Consider the following 22676-nt stretch of genomic DNA (forward strand, 5'->3'; position numbering starts at 1 on the left):
GAAACAGAGACATTTTAAACTAGAGTAGTGACTGAAGCATCCTGTCCACTAAACGATTAAATCCTCCTTTTCAGTCAGTGAAAACATAATGAATTGCAGCACATAGTGAACATATTTATAGGTTAGTTCTTGCTTTGCGACTGCTACTTGGGTTGACATTGCATGCTTCACCTTTTGTCAGTAGTGTGGGTCTGCAATGATTGAAATGACAGGAAAATGTCATAGATTTCTGAAGCGAAGTGCTAGATGTGGAGGAAGAATAACATAGAATAGGGAAAACTGTGGTATTTGAAGTGCAGCGAAAGATTTCTCGGCAGTCATTAGCTAGAAAATGCAAACTTTCCAGTGTTAATGAACAATGAGGTCAGGTCAAGTTGAAGAACACTTCATTTTCCTGAAAGTGTCTTATTGACTCTGATGCATATTTAAACTATCAAGTGGGATGAGATTAATACTAAAAACAGGTTCCACCTGACAGATATCTATTACATCAGACTGTTTATAACAATAAAATAGATCAGCTGTCCAGAGATTTGACGTCAGTGAGCAACCGATGGGAAGGCTTTGCTTGACCAAATCTCTGTGCTGCAGCTATCAAGGTTTTAGGGCCCAAGAAGATATATTCTTAATGAATGAATGAAACACTAAATACTAAAGATTGTCTTTTTTTTTCTAGTAATGAATGAGTTGTTCCTGTCAGTAAGTTTGCCACTGTGACATTAACTACTTGTCATGGGTAAGAGAAGTAGTAGCATCAACGGACTATTAGCTCCTGAGTATGAATTGGAGCTAAAATAGTGAACCAGGGAGATGTCTTTCCTTTTTGGTTAAACTGAAGGCTAAATTGTCAACCTAGAAGACCTGAGTAGGGTCAATTCCTGCTTTCCAGCTGTGGCTTATCTCTCCTCTCACCTGTCCTTGACTCTATTCTTTCACCTGTCCCTCTGCTTGCTTGCCTACATTGCTGATTCTCTCTTTTTGCCATCTTGCCAGCTAAGTGGCTTAAGAAGTCACTGTTGCGAAACCTTCCTCAGTGCTAAAGAAACAAAGCTTAAAAATGAACTCTTTAAAAGTGACAGCATATTTTATCAATGTCTGACAGTTTTAAAAACATTCTTGATGGTTTTTAAAAAGTGATAAATATCATTTAAAGAAAACATTGGTCCATTCCACACAGCCTAAATAAGATGTCCTGGGAATGCTAAAAAGATGTCCTGGGAAGGCACTCCACACAGCTTTCTTCCCAAGATATCCTCAGGACACCTTATTTTAGCTCAAGGCATCTTTTTTTTCCTTTTAGCTCTAGGCATCGTTACAGTTCACCTTTTTTCCCTAAGCCACCTGCAAGACATCTCCTGTTGCAGAGCTCAGGAGGTGTCTTGTTCTTCCTACCTGACCATTTTACTCTCTGGACCATTTCACCCTCAGCTTGCACCTGAAATTTTGTGTGCCACTGAAGGGATGCTTCCTGCTGCCACTTGCTGAAGGTTGCCCCAGGCTGTTTGCTCTGATCCTGGGCACCTTTTCAACCCAAAAAGTACATAATTGTACTCAGCTGGTCCTGCCAATATATAGTTTTCCTATTTTTAATATAATTTTGGAGGAGCTATCTCTGTAACCTCACAGATACAAATATGGTTGCTGCTCAGAAGAACTATCTACCTCCCACTGAGAAGCACTGGGTTGACTTGCCCTCCACAGACCAACAGTTTTTTCTTATTGCACAGCAAAACCAAGTTGGCCCGCAGAGGGCAGGTCAACCCAGTTCTTCTCAATGGGAGGGATACATGTCTTCTGAGTGGCTAAAATTCTTGTATTTATGTCTGTGTAGCTACGAAGATAGCTGATCGGGTTAAAAATTAAGTAGGAAAATATATATTGCTAGAATTGGCAGGACTAGCTATGTTTTGGGGCTGGAAAGGCATCCAGGATTGGAGCAGGCAGAGCAAATGTTCTGTGGTAACTTTCAGCAAATGGCAACAGGGAGAATTTCTTCAGCTGCACGCAAAATGTCAGCCGAAAGCTGAGGGTAAAACTGACCAGAGAGTAAAACGGTTGGGCAGGAAACAGCGTATTTCCCCCCTCTGACATCTTTGATGTCTGGAAAGCACACCAGAAGCCACCTCTTTTAAAGACATTCCCTGGACATCTTATTTTGGGTGTGATGAGTGAAAAGAGGCAATCACACTTTTTAAGACAACCCACAGAAATATTTTTGTGCTGTGCAGAATGAACCATTGTTTTTACTGACTGATCCAGCTCAATCTGCTTGTCTCAACTGACTTGTCATATTCAGAACATTGCTTAGGATACAACAATTGACAAAAATGCAGATATTTGTCATCTAGATATTTAAACAGGCAAAATAACAGCTGGAGTAGACTACTGCTCTGAGAACACTGCTGGAATACACCATGGAGAATTCTATTGAACATCATTCTTCTGAATAGCACCACCTCTCCCCTCTATACAAGGAATGGTAAAATGCAGCAGTGGGGTTAATTCAGTGTGGCTAGCAATGGGAAGGAGCAATGTGATCATTGCTAGATCTATGTTGAACAGTGCAGGATCTCTAGGGGAAGTTCATAATAGCATTACAGAGAAAATCCTTAAATCAGCAAAGTTCAATGCTGCAAATAGGGAAAGATCTGCATTTATGCCTTCCACTGATGGATCACTAATCCACTATTCATGGGCTAACAGGTTAAGATGGAAATATTGTGTCTTCTGCAGGACTACTCTACCATCTTCCTTCTCTTTTTGCCTGTATGTCCCTCCATTTCTCTACAGTACTTCCTATTATTTTAATGAGATGTCGGGGTGTATTTTAAATTCAAAGGCAGTTTAAATGTCTTTGAAGCACCCATGTCCTATTCGTTTAAAGAATCAAGTTGCTGTTTAGAGATGATAATGTCTGCAGTATGAAAGTATAACTATAGCACCATTGTTATAAGATGTGGTAAAATTTTGCAGGCTGCATTTATTGTCGAAATCCTCTTTATGTTTTATGTCTCTAAAGTGGTGCACAGCAAAACCAAGTAACAAGATTAATGTGCTAGGTCATTGACACTTAATGCCATATTAGCATAAGACTATTCTCCTTTTAGTTTGCTAATATGTCCATAATGTACTGCTGTTGGAATTTAGCTTCAGCTTGCCTGCAAACTCCATTTGTAATTCATAAAGTAATTTGAGCTAGATATTTTTCTCCAGTCCAGGTAATGATACTCACTTGTATATAATTGGCTGGTTGGGAGCATTAGGTGAAACAACATATACATGCACATATGATAGACTGATATAGTCTAGTGGATAAAATATTGAGCTAAGAGAGGGAAAAAGAAAATCTGTTCCAACTTCTGTTCTGCAGTGAAATTCACTAGCTGTGTTGGGCCACACACTGTTTTCCCAACTAACCCTTCTCACAGGGTTGTTTTATTTATTTACTTAAAGCCATTACTTCCACCGGATTATCTTACAGGAAACCCAGTTCCAATAGCAGCTGCACACTGTGACGCTGTTCTTTTAGGGAGTGTGCAACACTATGAAGAACAAGAGACAGCTCAAATCCTGTGTCAGACTTTCTGGCACCATTTTGGCAGCATCTCCATTTTGATGGAATTAAACGGCTATTTGTTAGCCCTTCTCAATTCCAACACTACCTTCAGGCATTACTCCAGGATTTCCACAGCCTCCCCAGGGTTCTTTCTAGAAGATAGAGCTGATTATCATTGGCATATTGGTGACAGCCTAGCATGGATGAATTTGCCCTGTGGCTTCACATAGTTGTTGAAAAGTGCAGATACAAGATGGAACCTTGATGGACCCCAAAGGCCTTTTGAAACCCATCTCCCAGGCAGGACGGAACCAAATATAAAATGATGCCTCCCAGTCTCAGATACTGTCGATTATTGAAGCTGTTGACAAATGTTCCCTCTACAACCCCTAGAGAACAAACCATCCCCTTTGTTTTTCCATGGAACTGGATGATGTCTACAATGACTTTGGATGTGAAACCATACTGGATCTGATAGATTATACTATGAAGCCCAATTTAAGAACTATGAAACGAGGGTGATGGCAGCAAAAAAATGTTACTACTCTGCTACTATAGCAAGAGCTGGCTCACAACTATCCCAGTTGCTCCAGGTAGCTTAGCAACTGCTGACACCAAAGTGTGGACCTGTATTGTCTCAGAAATTGACTATTAGCAGGTATACATCTGCCAAGGATTTTGCTGATATAACATCAAGAATATGTTCTGATGTCTGTTGCCAGAAGGCAGGACTAATACATTCCCTGGTCTATTCATGGGCTGATTATGCACAAAGTCTTTTCTGCATAGTGGAGGCCAGTGTTTTCTGCAGCAAGATTTCCTTTATGGACTTATTTTCTGGAGCCTCACTTTGGCTTTCCACTCTTTTTGCAGCAAATGAAATCACTTATAGCACGATTTAAGTCTTGCTTTGCCGCCAGAGCAGCACAGATTTGCCAGTGGGCACAGCTTTTCCTGGTACCCTTTCCCTCTGACTTAAGCCAGCCTTCCCTCTCCCTCACAGCACTTTGCATGCCTTTCCTCCCATTCCCACCCCTTCATGCTGTTGGCTCATTCCTGCTTTCCTAAGTGCACTGATCAAGAGATCGATAGATTGATCTCTCATATGTATAGTGGTGGAGAGGAGAATTCCTCTCATGTCTGTCTAATGTCTGTGTTCAGTCTCTCCTCCGACAGCCTCAGTACACCCTCAGTTGCCAGGTACCATGGAACATTCCACCTCTCCCCCCTCTCCATGTGCTGGCTCCTTCCTGCTTCTCTAAAGTGCACATTGAGAGATTGTTCTTTTGATACAAAGTAACAACAAAGAGGGCTTTTGCAAGGAACAGTACAAGTAGGCATCTTTTTGGCTCTAACTCACCTCCCCCACTTTGCTAATTTCAGGCAAGATTCTGTTAAAACAAGTATCTCTTTTCTCTTCTTTTTGAACTGCAGCAGAGAGTGTGCATTTGTGGAGGGGAAGGGAGTGGGAGAGAGAATATCAGCAACACGCCTTTAGACTGTTGATGGGTGGAATTCAGAGAACTGGGAGAAGCAGAGACCCAAACTGCACTGCATGCTGTGGGCTGTCTCCTTATGTGTAAACAGAGGAATGTGAGGAGAGCACACTGTGCAGAGAACAGGCTCAACGTAAGTGTTCCTACTAGGAAAGGAGTGTTGTCCCGCCATTTTGGGCGGGAAGAGCACAGTCCTGCTGTACTGCAGCAGCGGCAGCTGTGTGAACAACGCCCCAGGGACAGTGTTTTTACCTTCCCTAGGATGCTGTTTTTTGCCTGTGCAGAAATGGCTCTAGATTAGACTATTGTAATACACTCTACATTGGTCTCCTGTGAAATAAATTTGGAAATTCCAGTTGGAACAGAATGCTGCAGCTTGGCTATTAGGTAGATAGATGGATCATGAATTTTGGTCCCATCCTGCAGGCACTTCTTGCCTGCCAATGGATTACCAGGTTCAATTTAAGGTACTGACTGTCACATACAGATCCCTTCATGACTTTGGATCCTCATATCCGGGAGACCACCTCTCCCCCTTTGCTCTACCATTACAACTTTGCTCATTGAAGCAGGGTCTTCTGCAGGTGCCAAACTGCAAATAGGCAAAATCAACAACTGCCAAACATGAGTTCTCTGTGTTGTGGGATAGCCCGCTGAGAAGGCGTGGAAGGCTCCCACTCTCCAGGCTTTCCACAAACTTTGCAAAGCTGAATTATCCCAGAGAGCTTTTCAACAGAATGAATAGAGTCAAACTGTGCTAACCATTTCACTAAGTTGTCTGAATAAATTATTAGGGACTATGGTGTGTAGATTGCTGAAACTAGGATACTACTATGTAATTTTTGTATCATTTAATGTGTCATGTTTATACAAATGCATTGCTTCAGTTCTGTATTTAGACTTCTGGTTGGCTTTACAATCATAATTCCTATTGTATTGTTCATTGAATGTCCCTTCACTGGATGTGTTTCCCACCCCCAAGCAATGCTAGTACTGTCGTAGTGCTGACATCATCTGAGTCTTCCTTCCCCTCATGGGGGAATGATTATGTGCCATATTGGAGTTTTAGGGGTTATATTATATGTATTTCAATCTGATGTTAATTTTATTTTTACTATAACTACTATTATTTCAATAAAACACACACACACGCACATATATATTGATATCTAAATGATATACATATATATCACATTTAGACATTTTATTTATTTATTTATTATTAATTTTATATACCGCCCTACCCCCAAACATGCTACTAGATCCAAGAGGCTGTGAACTACCAATCCATAAGATTTAAGAAATAACAACAGCTGTAACTCCGAGTGCCCTGATAATTGGACGATAAAGTTAAAGATTGGAGGAAGCCTTGATGCTTAATCATGGTTCCCTCAATCATATGCCTGGCAGAACAGCTCTGTCTTGCAGACCCTGCAAAATGGCACGAGATCACCCTAGTCTCCTCAGACACAGCATTCCACCAGGTTGGAGCCAGGGCTGAAAAAGCCTTGGCCATAGTTGAGGCAAGCTAGATTTCCTTCAGGCCAGGTACTACCAATAAATTAATATTCCCCAAATGGGCAGAGGCGTTTCTCCCATTGGGCAAAGTGGGCAGTTGCCCTGGGCGCAGCCCTGTGGGGGGTGCAGGTTTGTTTGTGGGATTTTTTGTATTTTCAGTGTTTTTCCATTTTTGGCCTGCAGAGGGCGCAGATTTTAGACTAGCAGCACCAAAATTGCAGGGATGTTTTGGGAGACTCTCCTGATGCTATCACCCAGGTTTGGTGAGGTTTGGTTTAGGGAGTCCAAAGTTACGGACTCCCAAAGGGGGTGCCCCATCCCCCATTGTTTCCAATGGGAGCTAATAGGAGATGAGGCCACACCTTTGAGGGTCGATAACTTTGGACCCCCTGAACCAAACTTCACCAAACCTGGGAGGTATCATCAGGAGAATCTTTTACTGATACCACCCAGGTTTTGTGAAGTTTGGTCCAGGGGGTCCAAAGCTATGGACTCCCAAAAGGGGTGCCCCATCATCCATTGTTTCCAATGGGAGCTAACAGAAGATGGGGGCTACACCTTTGAGGGTCCATAACTTTGGACCCCCTGAACCAAACTTCACCAAACCTGGGTGATATCATTAGGGGAGTCTCCTAAAGATACCCTGAAAGTTTGGTGCTGCTAGCTTAACAATTTCACCCCTGACAGCAGGCACCTCCCAAATTTCCCCAGATTTTCCTTTTAAATCCCCCTGCCTTTGACATGGATTTAAAGGGAGAATCTGAGGTCCCCAGTTTAAACATTGCAAGTAATGCTGTTTCAGGGTGGGGGAGAATCAACCCCAAAATAGCATCACTTCCAATGTTGTTTAAACTGGGAACCCCAGATTCTCCCTTTAAGGTGGATTTAAAAGGAGAATCTGGGCTCCCTAGTTTAAACACCATTGAAAATGATGCTGTTTGGGGGTGGATTCCAGCATCACTTGTTTAAACTAGGGAGCCCAGATTCTCCTATGAAACATTGAAAGTGATGCTATTTCCCCCAATTGGGGGTACTGGATACAACACCATAAAATGTTTTCATAGCAGTAATAAAACATTTTGAAAGCATTTTGAAAATGTTTTCAAAAATTATTTCTGCTGTGTGGCATGGCTTATTGCTGTGCTCAGATTTGTGAGTTGGGGCATGTTCTATAATGTGATGGTGACTTTGAAACAACCTGGTGTAAAAATCATTGCTTGGTCACAGTGGGGGAGGTTGGCTGCCCATTGCTTGTGCCAAACTCCCGTTTGCCTAGATACGCCACTGGGCGTAGCTACAAGGGGGGGTGTGCGCATTGCATTGGGCACACGCCTGGGAGGGGCATTAAACTCAGGTTTTGCCCAGGGCTCCAGTTTGCCTAGTTACGCCACTGCAAATGGGGCAATCTTTCAGGAGTGTACCAGGAGAGACAGTCTTGTCAGTTCACTAGGGTCAGTCTGTGGGTTAGAACCTTGTGGGTTAGAACCCTTGTGGGTTAGAACCTTGAATCTGATTTGGTACTTCACCTGAAGCCAGTAGATCTGGTGGAGCACAGGTTGCCTATGTATCCATCATGAGCAACCCGTAAGTACCCTCATTGGAGTATTTTGAACAAGTTGAAGCTTCTGGAGCAGACCCAAGAGTGGGCTTGTGTAGCGTGAATTGCAAAAGTCTAGCCTAGACGTTACTATTGCATGGATCACATTGGCTACATTGATCTGGGAGAAGGAGGGCACTGTCAGCTGTGCACTGTCCAGCGTCAGCAGTCCGCATTCCCCAATCATCTCCCATCAATCCAGCCACATGATCTCCGTCTTCACTGTATTAAGCTTCACATAAGGTCTTGTTCATGTGTGACTAGTGGTGGCTCTAGTCCACATGGTTCTATCTTATGTTACTCATAAGAATGTTATCAGCTTTGTTGAAATTACATTCTTAAGTGTGTATCACAGAATAATAACAAAAAATAAATTCTCCCACTCAGATTCGCACACACCTGAAAACCCTTAATTGTCAGTGACTGGCAGAAAGAATACTCATAGGAAATACTGGATTTGCAGCAAGCGGAAAGAATGAATATTTTATAACCAACATTCTGTGAAGGAAAATGAAAAAGAATGTGGTACAAAGAGCATGCTGTACAGATCACTGCCTTGCACACAACGTTATATCTATACCTGTAAAAGGAAAGGTCATGAGCAGTTTCATTTTTTTTCAAAGCTTGTGGAATTTAAGCTGACATGCCATGAACTGACCTGTGATTTGCAAAAAGAGTGTGGTAGGAGAATATGTGGATTTTGCCTCTGTTCCCCTCTCCCTTTCCAGTTGACCACGCTCAGGTAAGAATTCTTGAACCCAACATGAAAGATACTTACATACATTCAGATAAATTTTACACATTTATTTTGGCATTCCACAAAAGAGTTCAGAACAGCTGTTCTGAACAGGGTCAGCCTTAGGAGCTGCGAGACCCAATTGGAAAAAATGTTTGTGAGGTTCCAGACAGTGAGGGGGATTCACATGAAAAGTGTGACCAGAGTAGGTTATGGAGGTTTCTTCAACAGGGAAAAGGGTAGAGAAGGAGGGGGGGGGGGAGTGTGCTTCCACGGATGCAGCATCCACTGGCAACTTTACATCAGATGCAGCCTGGCAGGTCCCTTTTGGCACATCAGTAGATGTGTTTTGCAGCAGGCTTTGGACATTTGAAGATTGGAAAGGAAGCAGATCCCGGGGAGAACCTGGCTAGTCATAATATTCTCCCTTCTCTCCTTTAATTCCTTCCTCTTTTCCAAAAACTCTGACAGAGCTGCTTTTCTGACAGTGATTGTAGATTTCTGGCAGCATTTTCACCACTTGCTGTGCAACTCCAAGGAAGCATAGGATCCCATTAAACTCTTCAGCCAATCAAAGTACACCAACCTGAAACAAGACCCCCAGGGCAGAGAGGGAACCTGCGATTGGGAGCGTGTACCACCTGACCACAGGCAGGCACAGAGTGGTGATTGTTAGATGTATCATGTAACCCTTTCCCTCTCCACGCCTAGACCCTGAAAGGCACTTGAGAGGTGGTGGCGGCAACAGCACACTTACACGCTCTGATGGAGGGGGGAAAGCAGCATGCCTTTCCTGCTTTTTCAGGCAGATTGGCCAGAGGGGGAGGGGGTAAGAAGCCCCAATGTGCACACACGCCCACACACCCCTCTCAGCAACACTTCTTCCCCATGCTGTGGGTGTGCTTCCCTTGGCATTGGGCGCCTCCATTCCTCCCTTCTATTCCTGCTTCCTGTCTTCCCCCCTCAGTGGCAGTGTCCATGTCTGGCATTGTGTGATTCGAGTGGCCACTGCCAAAGCCCTCAAAGAGGTGGTTAGAGGCCCCTTTCCCAACATTGCCTTAGGCACCAGCTGCTGGAAGGGCACTCCTGATGCGGTACTTCAAAAGCACAAGAAGGCACAGAAAGCAGTGCTGCTATAGCCAATCTTCATGCATCATCTCTTTCCAGTTATATCAAGGGGCCCATTCGGGCACAGGGCCTGATTGGATGCTATTGGTCCAAGCAGCTTAAAGCTGGCCCTGGTTCTGAAACAAGACTATTTATAGTGGATCCAGGGAGATTCAAGTAGGGATGAATCCAGTATTATGGTATCTCATATATTGTCTTTTTCTACGAGATAATAAGGCATATAGAAGGGATGGAACTAATCAAGGATATGTTGCTGCATAAATGTGAACACACTGAAACTCTTGTTATTATGTAACCCACTAGGCACTTCCTATTCTGCCACAGAAAAATCCATTGTCTGTGTGCACAATTCCCAAAGGTTTAGTCCACAACGAACACCACCATATTAAAATGAGTTAAACCCTTCTTGCTCGATTGACTTCAGTGACTTTAGGACTGCACTATGAGTTGACCAGGGGCATACCACCAATGGGGACATGGCATATCCCATGTCCTCAGGCGCACACCGTTTCATCACATGGGGGGGGCCGCCGGCCGCTGACCATGTACGCCACTGTTGACTAACCATATTGACCAACAATATTGCCTTAAAGCTGAGTTTTAGAAGAATAGGGATTGAGGAAAGAAAAAGGGCAGAAGGCTGGAAACAGTGTTGTGCCTTCTGATTTCTGGGATAATCTTTTACCCTGTCTTAATTTAGATGTCACATTTAAGTTTTATTAAAATGTTAGCAAGTTAACATCTTTATGTGTGATAAGCTCCATCCTGATATTTATGCTTTGTACAAAGAGCTAATTTTGAGAGCTGTAATGTTGTTATTTTTGTTCCTGTTTTGCAACACATAAGTCCATGTTTCCTAATATCCTTGAATTCCTGGATTGCAAAAACTGCATCCACAAGACCTTTTTTTAAAAAACCCTAGTGTTCATGGTCTTTAAAGACACAGGGAGGGGATAACTGGGATTCAGTTTAAAAAGTATACTACCCCTTCCAGATGTTCACCAGAATTGCCATAAATCAGGTTTTGATTTGAAAAGCATTTTAGGAAGAGACAGGTTCGACCAAAATTTAGTTGTGAGATTCACTCACATGGGAATCGATTATCATTCCTGCTTATTATATTATATGACCTCCTCAGTTCATTTGTCTGAACAGGAGACACTGAGGGTATAGATTATGAATTGGTAGCCGTGAACCCTCAAAACAAATAATACATATAGAACTACCCTCAAAACCAAGATTGCTTATAGAATTGTAGCCCATATGTTAACCAACAAAAAACAACTTAGAAGTGTTGCAACTTTATGCATATTCCAGTTATAATTGTGTATTTTCACTGCAATGGCATTCAGTTCTGTTACACACACATGCACATATTCCATGTTATTGTACTCATTTTAAATATTCACTTTGGGATTAAGTGACAAGTTCTTTTTAAAAATATCTATTATCAATAAAAGATTCTATATAATTCTGCAATAGTGACAAATTAACTTAAGGGTAGATAATAGCAGAATAAACAAAGCTCCTGAGATTTGCCTCTTTTCAACATTTACCCTTTCCAGGTCTCTTTCAAGTCAACAACACTAAGTGGACAGTTTTCTATTTGTAGTTGTGAGAATCCCAGCTATGGGCCATGCCTCAGGGCAATGTGTTGGTGGTGAGCAGGAGCCCAAGGCAAGGATATCATGAGTTATTATCAAGAAAAACTATAGCTGAACCTGCAGTCAGTTTCAAGAAGAGCTAAAATTATAGTCAACAGACTGGCAGAGAGGGATATAATTTGGAATCAGGATTAACCACTGATGTCTCTGTGGGGGATATGTCTCAATTCAAGATGGGTTTCTAAAGAGATATTTAATTTTACTCTTCTATTACCAAGGTTTCAGTAAGCTGTTATACCAGGGATATTCATTCAGTGGCTCGGGAGTTACATGTGGTTGTTGGGCATGTTGCTTGTAACTCTTCTGAGCACTCTTCAAGGACCTAGGTGGGGGGGTTCTCGGGTTCAACCCCCCCATTCATATCCGAAGTTCCGCCCCTCCGTTTGTGGGTTTTTAAAACATTTTAGTGTTTTTTTGGTTTTTTGGTTTTTGGCCTGCAGGGGGCGCGTTGTTTGGGCTAGCAGCACCAAACTTTCAGGAGACTCCCCTAATGATACCATCCAGGTTTGGTGAGGTTTGGTTCAGGGGGTCCAAAGTTATGGACTCCCAAAGGGGGTGCCCCCATCCTCCATTGTTTCCAATGGGAGCTAATAGAAGATGGGGGCTACACATTTGAGGGTCCATAACTTTGGACCCCCTGAACCAAACTTCACCAAACCTGGGAGGTAACATCATACCACCCAGGCTTTGTGAAGTTTGGTCCAGGGGTCCAAAGCTATGGACTCCCAAAGGGGGTGCCCCCATCCCCCATTGTTTCCAATGGGAGCTAATAGGAGATGGGGGTTACATCTTTGAGGGCCCATAACTTTGGACCCCCTGAACCAAACTTCACCAAACCTGGATGGTATCATTAGGAGAGTCCCCTAAAAATACCCTGAAGTGCTTCTAACTTAAGTGCTTCTAACTTAACAATTGCACCCCTGACAGCAGGCACCCCCCAAATTTCCCCAGATTCTCCTTTTAAATCCACTGGCTTCTGCATGGATTTAAAGGGAGAATCTAAGGTCCTCAGTTTAGAAGAAGAAGAAGAATAAGAGTTTGGATTTAAATCCCCCCTTTCTCTCCCATAGGAGACTCAAAGGGGCTTACAGTCTACTTGCCCTTCCTCCCTCACATCAAACACCCTGTGAGGTGGGTGGGGCTGAGAGAGCTCCAAAAAGCTGTGACTAGCTCAAGGTCACCCAGCTGTTGTGTGTGGGAGTGCACAGGCTAATCTGAATTCCCCAGATAAGCCTCCACAGCTCAAGTGGTAGAGCAGGAAATCAAACCCGGTTCCTCCAGATTAGAATGCACCTGCTCTTAACCACTATGCCACATTGAAAGTGATTCTGTTTCAGGGTGGGGGATAATCCACCCCAAAACAGCATCACTTTCAATGTTGTTTAACTGGGGACCCCAGCTTCTCCCTTTAAGGTGGATTTAAAAGAAGAATTTGGGCTCTCTAGTTTAAACACCATTGAAAGTGATGCTTTTTGAGGGTGGATTCCAGCATCACAGCAGCTGCCCGGGAGGGGGGGGGCTCAGATTTTGCACCAGACTCTATTTTCCCTCTATGCCTCTGCCCAGAGGGGAGAGCAGAAGGAACTGCCGGCTGCCAGCTGGGAGCCCAGCTGGGGGGGGCAGGGGAGGGGAGTCTGCCGTCCCCAGCCTCGGAGAGCTGTTTTTATAAGTGCTAGGCCAGAGGCGGGGCTTGGGGAGGCATGGCCATGCCCTAGGGGCGGGTGTGGGTGTGGCCCCACCCTGAACCCCCCCCATAAAAAATCTATAGCTACGTCCCTGGCACTGTTCTCCAATATGGCACCTGTTCCATGATTCAAGAAAGCAACATAATAACGTCAAAAGCCAGACCAAAGCTTTTACTGAGGACAACTGCAGGAGCCTTGACACAACATAGGGACATATTCAGGATCTGGTTACACACCTGCCACCAAATATCAACCCTTTCCCCCAACTACTTGCCTGCTGAGGAAACACCCCTGGAGTAACAAACCCTAGGATCTCACAGGGGCAACAAGCCTCTGCATGGTTCTCCTGCCACCTGGTGGTGAGAACCACCCAAACTGGACATGACACTATATGCTGTTCCCTACCTGTAAGGGAGTTGCCCAGATGGGGGGAGATGGGCACACAGGTATAGCCTCTCTCCAAATTGGTCCAACCAAGCTGTTATGAGAATGCCAATAACAATAAGCACAACGATACTGAGTTCAGCACATGTTCTCTGATAGCTGAAGATACTCCTATCTAGCCTATTTCAGAGGACTGTTGTGAGAATAAAAGAGATAACCATGTATCACTGTGTACAGTCCATATAGTAGGTTATGTGGGGGCAGAGGAAGTATCTTTGGAAAAGTTTGATATGAGATTTTGAGCACTGACAAATCCATAAAGAGAGTTCATATTGCAAAAAATAAAATACAATTGACTATGGTAATTTGATGTAATCTTTTTTCTGCATCAAATTACAGAAAAGACCCATTTTAAAGTTAAAGTCCTTTTTTGCAGCCTGAATAACAACTAGATACATCCTTTGTGAAAATTAATAACAGGTAATTGCCAGTTTTATTAAAAGGGATCAGCACAGGGTCTTAAGAATGATAGTATAGTTATTAATAGCAGTTTGATTTAATCCTAATTACAGTATTTTCCTTCATCTTTTGTTTCCTTACAGTTAGCTGCCCTGGAGAGACAGATCTTTGACTTCCTTGGATTCCAGTGGGCCCCCATTCTTGGTAATTTTCTGCATATAATAGCAGTAATTTTGGGTTTGTTTGGAACCATACAATACAGACCTCGATATATAGTTGTGGTAAGTTTTTGTTTTAATTGTCACTGATTTTTTTTCTGTAAAGTAGCTTTAAAATTTATTACACCAGCTTTTTAAAACATTAGAATTATTGTACAAAAAACAATCTATTACGCAATGCAATCCTAAACAGAGTTACAGCCCTTCTAATTCCAAAGCATCAATGTACAAGTGTATGTTTAGAATCATACTGTATATTTCTCCAGTGTGTTCATTTTATTTATAATTTCTATACGAGTAATCTGTTCTTTTGTAAAGACAGAAAATGGCCTAAATTTTTCCCCTGAATGAAAGCTGAGGCAAAATATAAATTTAAAAAGTGGAGTTAGCATATTTGGGCTGATTTGGATAATACCATGGCCCTACACACCATCTAACACACAAGGACATAGTGGCTGCCTTGGCCAAATGCGTACTGAGATGTTTCCTCGCTTGGGCTTCTGCTTGCTTTCCTCTCCTCAAGCAGGTTTTGATTCTCATCAGGGGCTTTATAGGCTCCATTCCAGGCGAAATCTATGCCCCTCACATGGATGCCACTGACAAGACTGGCAGCAAGGGGGGGAGGAACACGGCCACACTCCAAGTGCACACCCCAACCCTCGCTGCTTGGAATGCACATGTTTATGCCCTCCAGGGCCCAATCTTTACAGGGAGCAGGACCAGGTGGCTGGTGCTTCACCTCCTTGTGGAGCCTCTGGCCGAGCTGCTGCAAAGGGCCCATGCCTGACCTCATGCTCTGGAGTCTCGCTGCACCAGGAGGTGGGAAAAGCCCTCCTGACTGGGAGTAACTTTGGGATGCCTTGGTGCGCAGACCTCAGGTGGCTGCGAGGGGGCAGCCTGGCATGTGATAGGGCTGCTGTTACTCCCTGTGGGCAAGGAAGGGGAGAAGGGAAGCCTGGGTTGGCAGAGGTGGAGCCAGATCCCTCTTGGAGCCTTCCGAGAGGGGTGGACGGGGAAATGAGGCACAAAATGCACTCCCAACATGACAAATTCGTGTGACGTCTGGGGAATCTGCCCTTTCTGTCCCTCCTAAATATGCCTCATAGGGTTGGTGTGAGGATAAAATGGAGAAGTTGTAAATGTTGTGAGCCCCTTTAAATCCATCAGGGAAAAAAATAAACAAAGTAAAGTAATCTCATTCTGGAGTGACTGGAGGCTTTTTAAATGCTGGAAAATGTGTGAATACAGAGGCTACTTACAACCACATGTGGAAGTAGGTATCTATAGCAACTACAAATTTATTAATGGAAACATGATCAGATTCTCCTCACCATATGGATGGCAATGCTGTGTGATAGGGAAGAATGTCTGTTGCAGCATTCCTGTAGGGACCTGTTTCTTCAAGTCCTGCTTTCACTTTCTATTATCTCTGTGGCAAGTGAGACCGCTTTTTAGCATGACTTTTAATTTTCTTTGCCACCAGAGCAATTTACCAGTGAGCAGAGCTTTGCCTTGGAGATCTTCCCTCTCCCCACAACCAATCTTCCCTCTCCCTCACGCCATTATCCATACCTTCCTTCTCAGCCCCCCTTCCATGTTGCTGGCCACTTCAAGTAACAGAAAAGACGCTCACTCACACAACACTGACCTCTAATTCTATTGATATTTTGAGATATCAATATTAAGAGAGATTAGAAATAACAAGTCTTTGTCATCTGGTGGCAACAGCACTAGCAGCAGGAAGTGTTGTATGGAGGGGAGGGGAGAGAAGGGGGACAGAATATCTGCTCTAGGATGGTCCCCTTCTTTAGCAGCCTGTGGACCAGGAAACTGCTTTGCGTCTTTCATTTGGTGGTGGGAGGATTACTTTTGGAACAGTAATATCGATGTAAGTGAAGCTTAAGGAGCTAAGCTGGCAGTCTTGACTATCAGGTATAATGAGATCTGTGCCTTTAATGTGCAGAGTTAAGAGAACCAGGCCTGGAGAGCTCTCTGCAGAAAAAACTCTGGGGAAAGGAGGGAATGCCCTCTCATGTGTAAACAGAGAAATGCGGGGAGAGCCCTCTGTGCAGAGAAGAATCCTGAGGTGAGCATTCCATGCGTAATGAATAATGGGCATGGTTAAATATGAAACACAATTAATTTATTCTGGATGAATAATCTTTCATATGCACCTGAACAAAATACATTGGATAGCAAAATAAATTATTTCAGACTATGTATCTGTCCGTCTCTCTGTATTTTTATTTATTTATTTCTGGAAATAATGTAAGACTTCTTTCTATTCAAACATATTTCAGTGACTGAGCCAGGAAGAAAAGGTTTTGAAAATAAATGGGCTTTTCTTTCAGTTGCATAAATTGCCGTACGTTTAGATGTATATAACTTTCTGTCAGATTTCCACTGAGAAACAGGGACTCTTTATTACTTAACCCATCCACAAATTAAGAATTCTAAAACCACTAGAAAAACTAGTTTGCTTCACCTATTGCTGACCTTGGTTGGCGGGAAAGGTTGAATATTTATTGCTTTTTCATCATGAAAATGCCAGCATTTGGAATTCCTTTGCAGTTTGATTTGCACTGATTTTTGGGATGTAAAGATCACCTTTTTTAAAACAAAAAAAAGGTATCTCTTGGGAAACTTCAGAAACTAGCTGTTAAAGCTTTTTTCTGTATTGATAATTATATCCTGTAATCCATCGTTTTTAAAAATATAACCAATAAAACCCATAAGGAAACCCTTAAAACCAGAACACTTGAAAACTGGCCTTTTAAAGTTCCTTACATTTTACAGTTGGGGCCTAATTTCCAAGTGGAGTTGCCTTGAAATAACCATCTTACAGTATGAAAATTGAGATTGTACATTGAGTGCTTTAGGATCTCAGCTGGTGAATATAACAATCAGCCCCAATGCTGTCCAGAGATTTAGATACCTTGTTTTCATATCACCTACTACCCATTCTTATAAAAGTAAATCAATAAGAGAGAATGGGTCTGTAGAGAAAGTGCTGACTAGCCACCTCTCAAACATGGGTCAGTATTTTGGTGAGCACACAAAACTGAAAGGCAAAATTTTTTGAATAAAATATTTTTAAGGTTTATTGAGTACAGCACCTGCTCAATAAACAAAATAACAGAAAAAATAGCTAAAGATTAAAATAACGACATACAACATTGGTAGCGTAGCTTTCAAAGCAAACAGTAAGCAAAGTGAGAGAAAAAAAATATTGCTGATAAGAACTGGCTGGCAAAGTCTAACAGCTTCGAACTGTCTAAGATAGCAGGCTGGAAAAAAAGTTAAGCTCAGACATGTAGAGAGAGGAATGAGAAAGAAAGATGTTCCTTTGAATATTAAAGGACAGTTATACAGAAACTACTGGTCAGGTGGCATTAAAAGACCAATCACACTCTAACACTAATTTAAAAAATCAGTTTGGTGCAAAGTCATTGTTGCTATCAGGTGCAAATACTTGAAAGTAGTTATTAAAGTCCTAACCTTTAAGGAAATAATCTACAGCTGGGGTATAACCTTTATCTAAAACAGCTTCAAACAAGTTGGGAGAAAATTAAAGCAAAAAAGACAATTTCTCCACAGGGTTAAATACGAGAGGGAAGACTTTCTATTTCAATTTCTCGTGTATCTTATTGTTTCAGAAGTAATTTGTACTAATTCTGAATTATCCTTGTAATTTAGTAGATCTAATATTTGTTCATGTTCAGAGCTCTGCAGAATAATTAATTTGGTTTCAGAATAAGATTGAATTATTAAAGAGATATAATATCAAATGTTACTGATCTGAAGTTTAGGAATAATCTTATATTGACAAGAATGCTGAAAATAGAATATGATCACCGCTCCGAAGTGGTGCAACAACATGTATTTCTCTCACTCGGTCTTGAACCCCACTAAGAACAAAGTCCAGGATCACAACCATTCTGGCTGGCTCTGTGACAGGCAGTGCAATTCACTGGGTAAAGGGAGAGTTCTGTGGCAGCCAGTGATGGTGCTGGTGTAGCACACCTGGGGTTTTAGGTGGTGTGGAAAGCATGAAGAACTGCAGAAATCCAGAGCTGCCATGAAACCCCTGATGCAGTCCCATGTACCACACCTTCAGTTGGCATAAGTCTATGCCAGCTCAGGCTGAAAAGCCCAGTTACCAGGCTGAAAGGCCCTTGGAAGCTGACTAAAGTCAGTTTCACTCTTAGAAACACCCCCACCCCTGCCAGCGTGACTTCCTGCAGCAAGGGCTGCAAAATCTGTATTCACGTTCCATGGAGCTGTACAATGCCCCATCATGAGTGTTAGTGCCCCTCTGACTACCGTATTTGCCCCCTTGCACCAGCATATGGGCCATTCATGTTGAAATGCCTTCATCCCACCTCCACAACCCCCCATGGATTGCACTGTAACTGTTCCAGTGCACAGTAATTTATGACTAATGGGAGAACTTCATTTTCTCCCTGTATCCCCTTCTCCATATTATTTCCTCTTTCTCTCCTCCTGGCAGTCCCATACCCTCATAATTTGCTTCCTCCTTTTCTTGTTCTCATCAACTTACATTTTATCCACTGCCCCATCTTCAACTATATTTATTATTTATTTATTTCACTTATACCCCAAGTTTCTTTACAGGAGAGACCCAACACAGTTTACATAATTCTCCTGTCCTTCATTTTATCCTCACAACCAGTGATTTCAGATTTTTTTTTTGCTAAGCTGGAATGTTTTCCAGTTTTGCAGAAATACCTGTTTTGTTTCCCTGACTGATTTATAGATTTAAGCATCCATAGATTTAGCCATGTTGAAATTAGATATAGTGTTACTGATACATTGTGGGAAATTCTGACCAATTGCAGTTTCTGAACATGTACACGAATCTGTTGGGATGATACTATGCTTTCTAATGCACTGAGAAACATTTTCTCCCCAAAAGGCAATCAATTTGTCTGATCAGGAATTGAGAAAACATGTAAGTTTCAATATTAGTAATTGAAAAAAACAACTAAGTTTCAATATCTGGCAATTACTTACAGAGTGATGTTGCTATTTCAGTTTAGACACTTTCACAAAATGGCAAGATGTTACAAGTAACTTAATATACTGAAAACTTTCAAATGCTGGCAGTTTTCGTTAGCAATTTATAATTCTATTTAGGTCTGTGCACCTCAAGATGCCAGAGTTATCAGATCTCTATCACCTGTAGATAGCTTAAGTAATAGCTTAAGTAAATACTTTTACCGGGGTCCCAATGCTTTTCGGTGGGAGTCCTCCGAGCGGGTCCCAACACTCTTGCAATATCCACAAGGAGTGAAACCAGGTTACATGAATATAAGTCAGGCTAGACAGGGAAGAGCAGCAAGGAAGGCATTTTTACACAGACTTCAAGAATACTGTAAAATATTTGATAAGACTGAGATTTTTCTGTGAAAGTGATTTTGGTAAATTTAGGGCTGGCTACTTTCATTTCTGTCATAGTGCTTGATGTGTAATTTCCCTTGTCACTCAGATTTTGAGTGGGACTGGGTCAGAGATGAGTGGGAAAAGCATTTACTTAAATGTTATAGGAGGATGTCACCAGCATTCTTTGCTAAACATCAAGGTAATATGAAGACATTGTAGCTAGATATATTTCTTACCTAAATTTGTTGCTTCTCAAAATTCTACCCACTGACCCTGTTCTTCTACTCTTTGCAATCTCATGCTTAAGTAACAGGCACGATTTCCTGGTTTTCAATCCAAACCCAAGTAATGTCCTGGACCAAATTTTAACCATCTGTAAGGACCAGATAAAGTGCAAAAGACATTGGAACAGTTCAGGGGACATTCATGTTTGATAAGAGAAGGGAAGGAAGGAAGGAATGGATGTCTAAACCATGAACGGCAGGCTTTATTTGTTCTGCTCTCCTTCCCACAGAAGGTAGACAAACGGGTACTTTCCTGCACTATTATTTGCTTGCTTGCAAGTGATATTACTGTTGCTTTTATCACCCTCTGTGACTGCTATGACTGAATTTAAAATACTGTGATGGACAGGGCTTTGAGTGCAATTTTCCAGGCATCACACCCAATCTCTGATTCCCAGTGGAAGGCTAGGGATTTGTCAGAGAGAAAGAAGAGGCAAGGGGAAAACAGAGTGGAAAAATGGACAATAATGGCAAAATTGCTGTTCCTCATATCTAGCTCATATATCAACAGTGCTAGATGGTTAGGACTCATATAGATAGGCAGATTTAGATTAGCTATTCTGTGGTAGACAGGTTGGGCTAAGAACGTAAGAACAAGAGATACAAGAGGAAGGGCAGCATATAAATGTAATAAAATAAACAGCCCTATTGGATCAAAGGCCTATCTAGTACAGCATTCTGTTCACGTTATTGACCTCTCCCTCTAGGAAGTCCATGTATATAAAGTCGGCAGTAGCATCATCCTGTCTCTGTTCCCCAGCAACTTATTTAAGGAGGCATGCTACCATTGGAGGGAATAGGTATCCATCATGATTCGTAGCATTAATAGCCCAGTCCTCCATGAATTTGTCTGTGTCCCTTTTAAACCCCTCCATGTTGGCTAGCAAGTTCCACAAATTAACTCTAAGCTGTGTGAAGAAATACTTCCTTTTTTCTCTCTTGAATTTCCCACTCTTCAGCTTCAGTGGATAACCCTGGTTCTAGTATTATGGGAGAGGGGAAAATGTTTCTCCCTGACTACTCACTCCATTGCATGCATGATTTTATAAACCTCCATCCCCCTTATTTTCATATTTCTATCACCTTCCTCTTACTTGCCCTTTTTTTAGGCTTAACAGCCCTAAGTATTTTAAGTATTCATAAGTATTCATAAGGTAGTTGCTCTAGCCTCTGGTTGTTATGGGTGCTCTTTTCTACACCTTTTCAAACTGTACAATAGCTCATTTCAATTGCAGTGACCAGAAATATTGTAACTGCGATCTCACCATAGATTTTTATATGTATAATAGCTGCAGTTTTGTTCTCTATTCCTGTTCTAATTATGGCCAAAATGGAATTTGCCATTTTCACAGCCACACACTGGGTCACCATTTTCATTGAGCTATCCACTAGCACCCTAAGCATTTGCAGATGTCTTCCTTGGGCTGTTGCTGCAAGTTCAGATGCTGTCAATGCATATGTGAAGTTGGGATTATTTGCCCCAATATGCATCATTTTACACTTGCTCATATTGAATCTCATTTGCATGCAGATTTTCTCAGAGATCCTTTTAGAGCTCTTTACCTCCCTAAATAAATTTGGTGTCTTGATAATAATTTGGTGTCATCTAAGGTTACTTTAGAGAAATAACATATTAGTGACTTGTGAGAGGGGAAAATCCTGAGAGAGAACCTAACACCACTGCGAGAGTTTGATATTCTGAGTTTAGTGAGCCATTCCAAATAAAATCTCTCTCTCTCTCTAGGAAAGACAGTTTGTCATTTCTGTAACCTTGAGTGCATGATACTGTAATTCATCTACAGTACAGCAAAGCTGCAACTCTCCTTAGCTGTAAATAGTTGCTCTATTGGTACTCCTCTTTTCTTGCTCACTGAATCACTTCGCATAAACTGTTCTAAGGAAAAGACAACAAATGTATTCTTGAGTTGTTGAAAGAACATGTCAGTGTGAATCACTCCAGGAAAAGGGGGGAAGAGTAGAAATTATATCACATACTTGTACTACCATCTGTAACTACAGTAAGTTTTTTTTAATACTAGCATTATTATTATTTGCAGTAAAGTCACAGTTGACTCATGGTGACCCTGTAAGGTTTTCAAGACAAGGGATGTGCAGACTGTAGGCTTGGTGATTCGACACACCCAAATCATAGAAAAACCCAAAAAAGACATATTGCATTTGGGGGGGGGGAGGGTTCTTTACCAATTTTAAAAAACCAGATGTAACATCAAGCTTTTTCAGCTTTTTAAGTCTTCTCCCTCTCCATCATTTCCCAAGTACATACTCGGTACCAAATGGAGGATCTGCCTGTCTCCTACCCGTGCTTTCCAAGACCTTCAGGGCTAGTGGGGGCAGTTGTCTTTTTAACCTGAATATTGCCAAATAAAGCCAATGGATTTTGGCTTTATTTGGCTTTACTGAAAATTTCCAGGTTAAAAAAAAAAGAATCCAAAATTTATCAATACTTTTTATCAGTGCTTATGCCTAGTTCAGATGTGGTTTGTCATTGCCTGTCCCTGCATTATTATGACGCTGGTGTTCCTTGGAG

General features: G+C 42.0%; 1 protein-coding gene across 1 annotated transcript in view; it reads left to right on the plus strand.

Annotated features, from left to right (window-relative positions):
* The window catches only part of NKAIN3 (sodium/potassium transporting ATPase interacting 3), a 243862-nt gene that overhangs the window by 131192 nt on the left and 89994 nt on the right, over positions 1-22676 (plus strand). Inside the window, exon 2 of the mRNA XM_048508266.1 lies at positions 14367-14504. Within this exon, the coding sequence (XP_048364223.1) occupies positions 14367-14504 (138 nt within the window). The remainder of the gene's footprint in view (positions 1-14366; positions 14505-22676) is intronic.

This window comes from Sphaerodactylus townsendi, linkage group LG09 (genome assembly GCF_021028975.2).
Source record: "Sphaerodactylus townsendi isolate TG3544 linkage group LG09, MPM_Stown_v2.3, whole genome shotgun sequence".
NCBI classification, from domain to species: domain Eukaryota; kingdom Metazoa; phylum Chordata; class Lepidosauria; order Squamata; family Sphaerodactylidae; genus Sphaerodactylus; species Sphaerodactylus townsendi.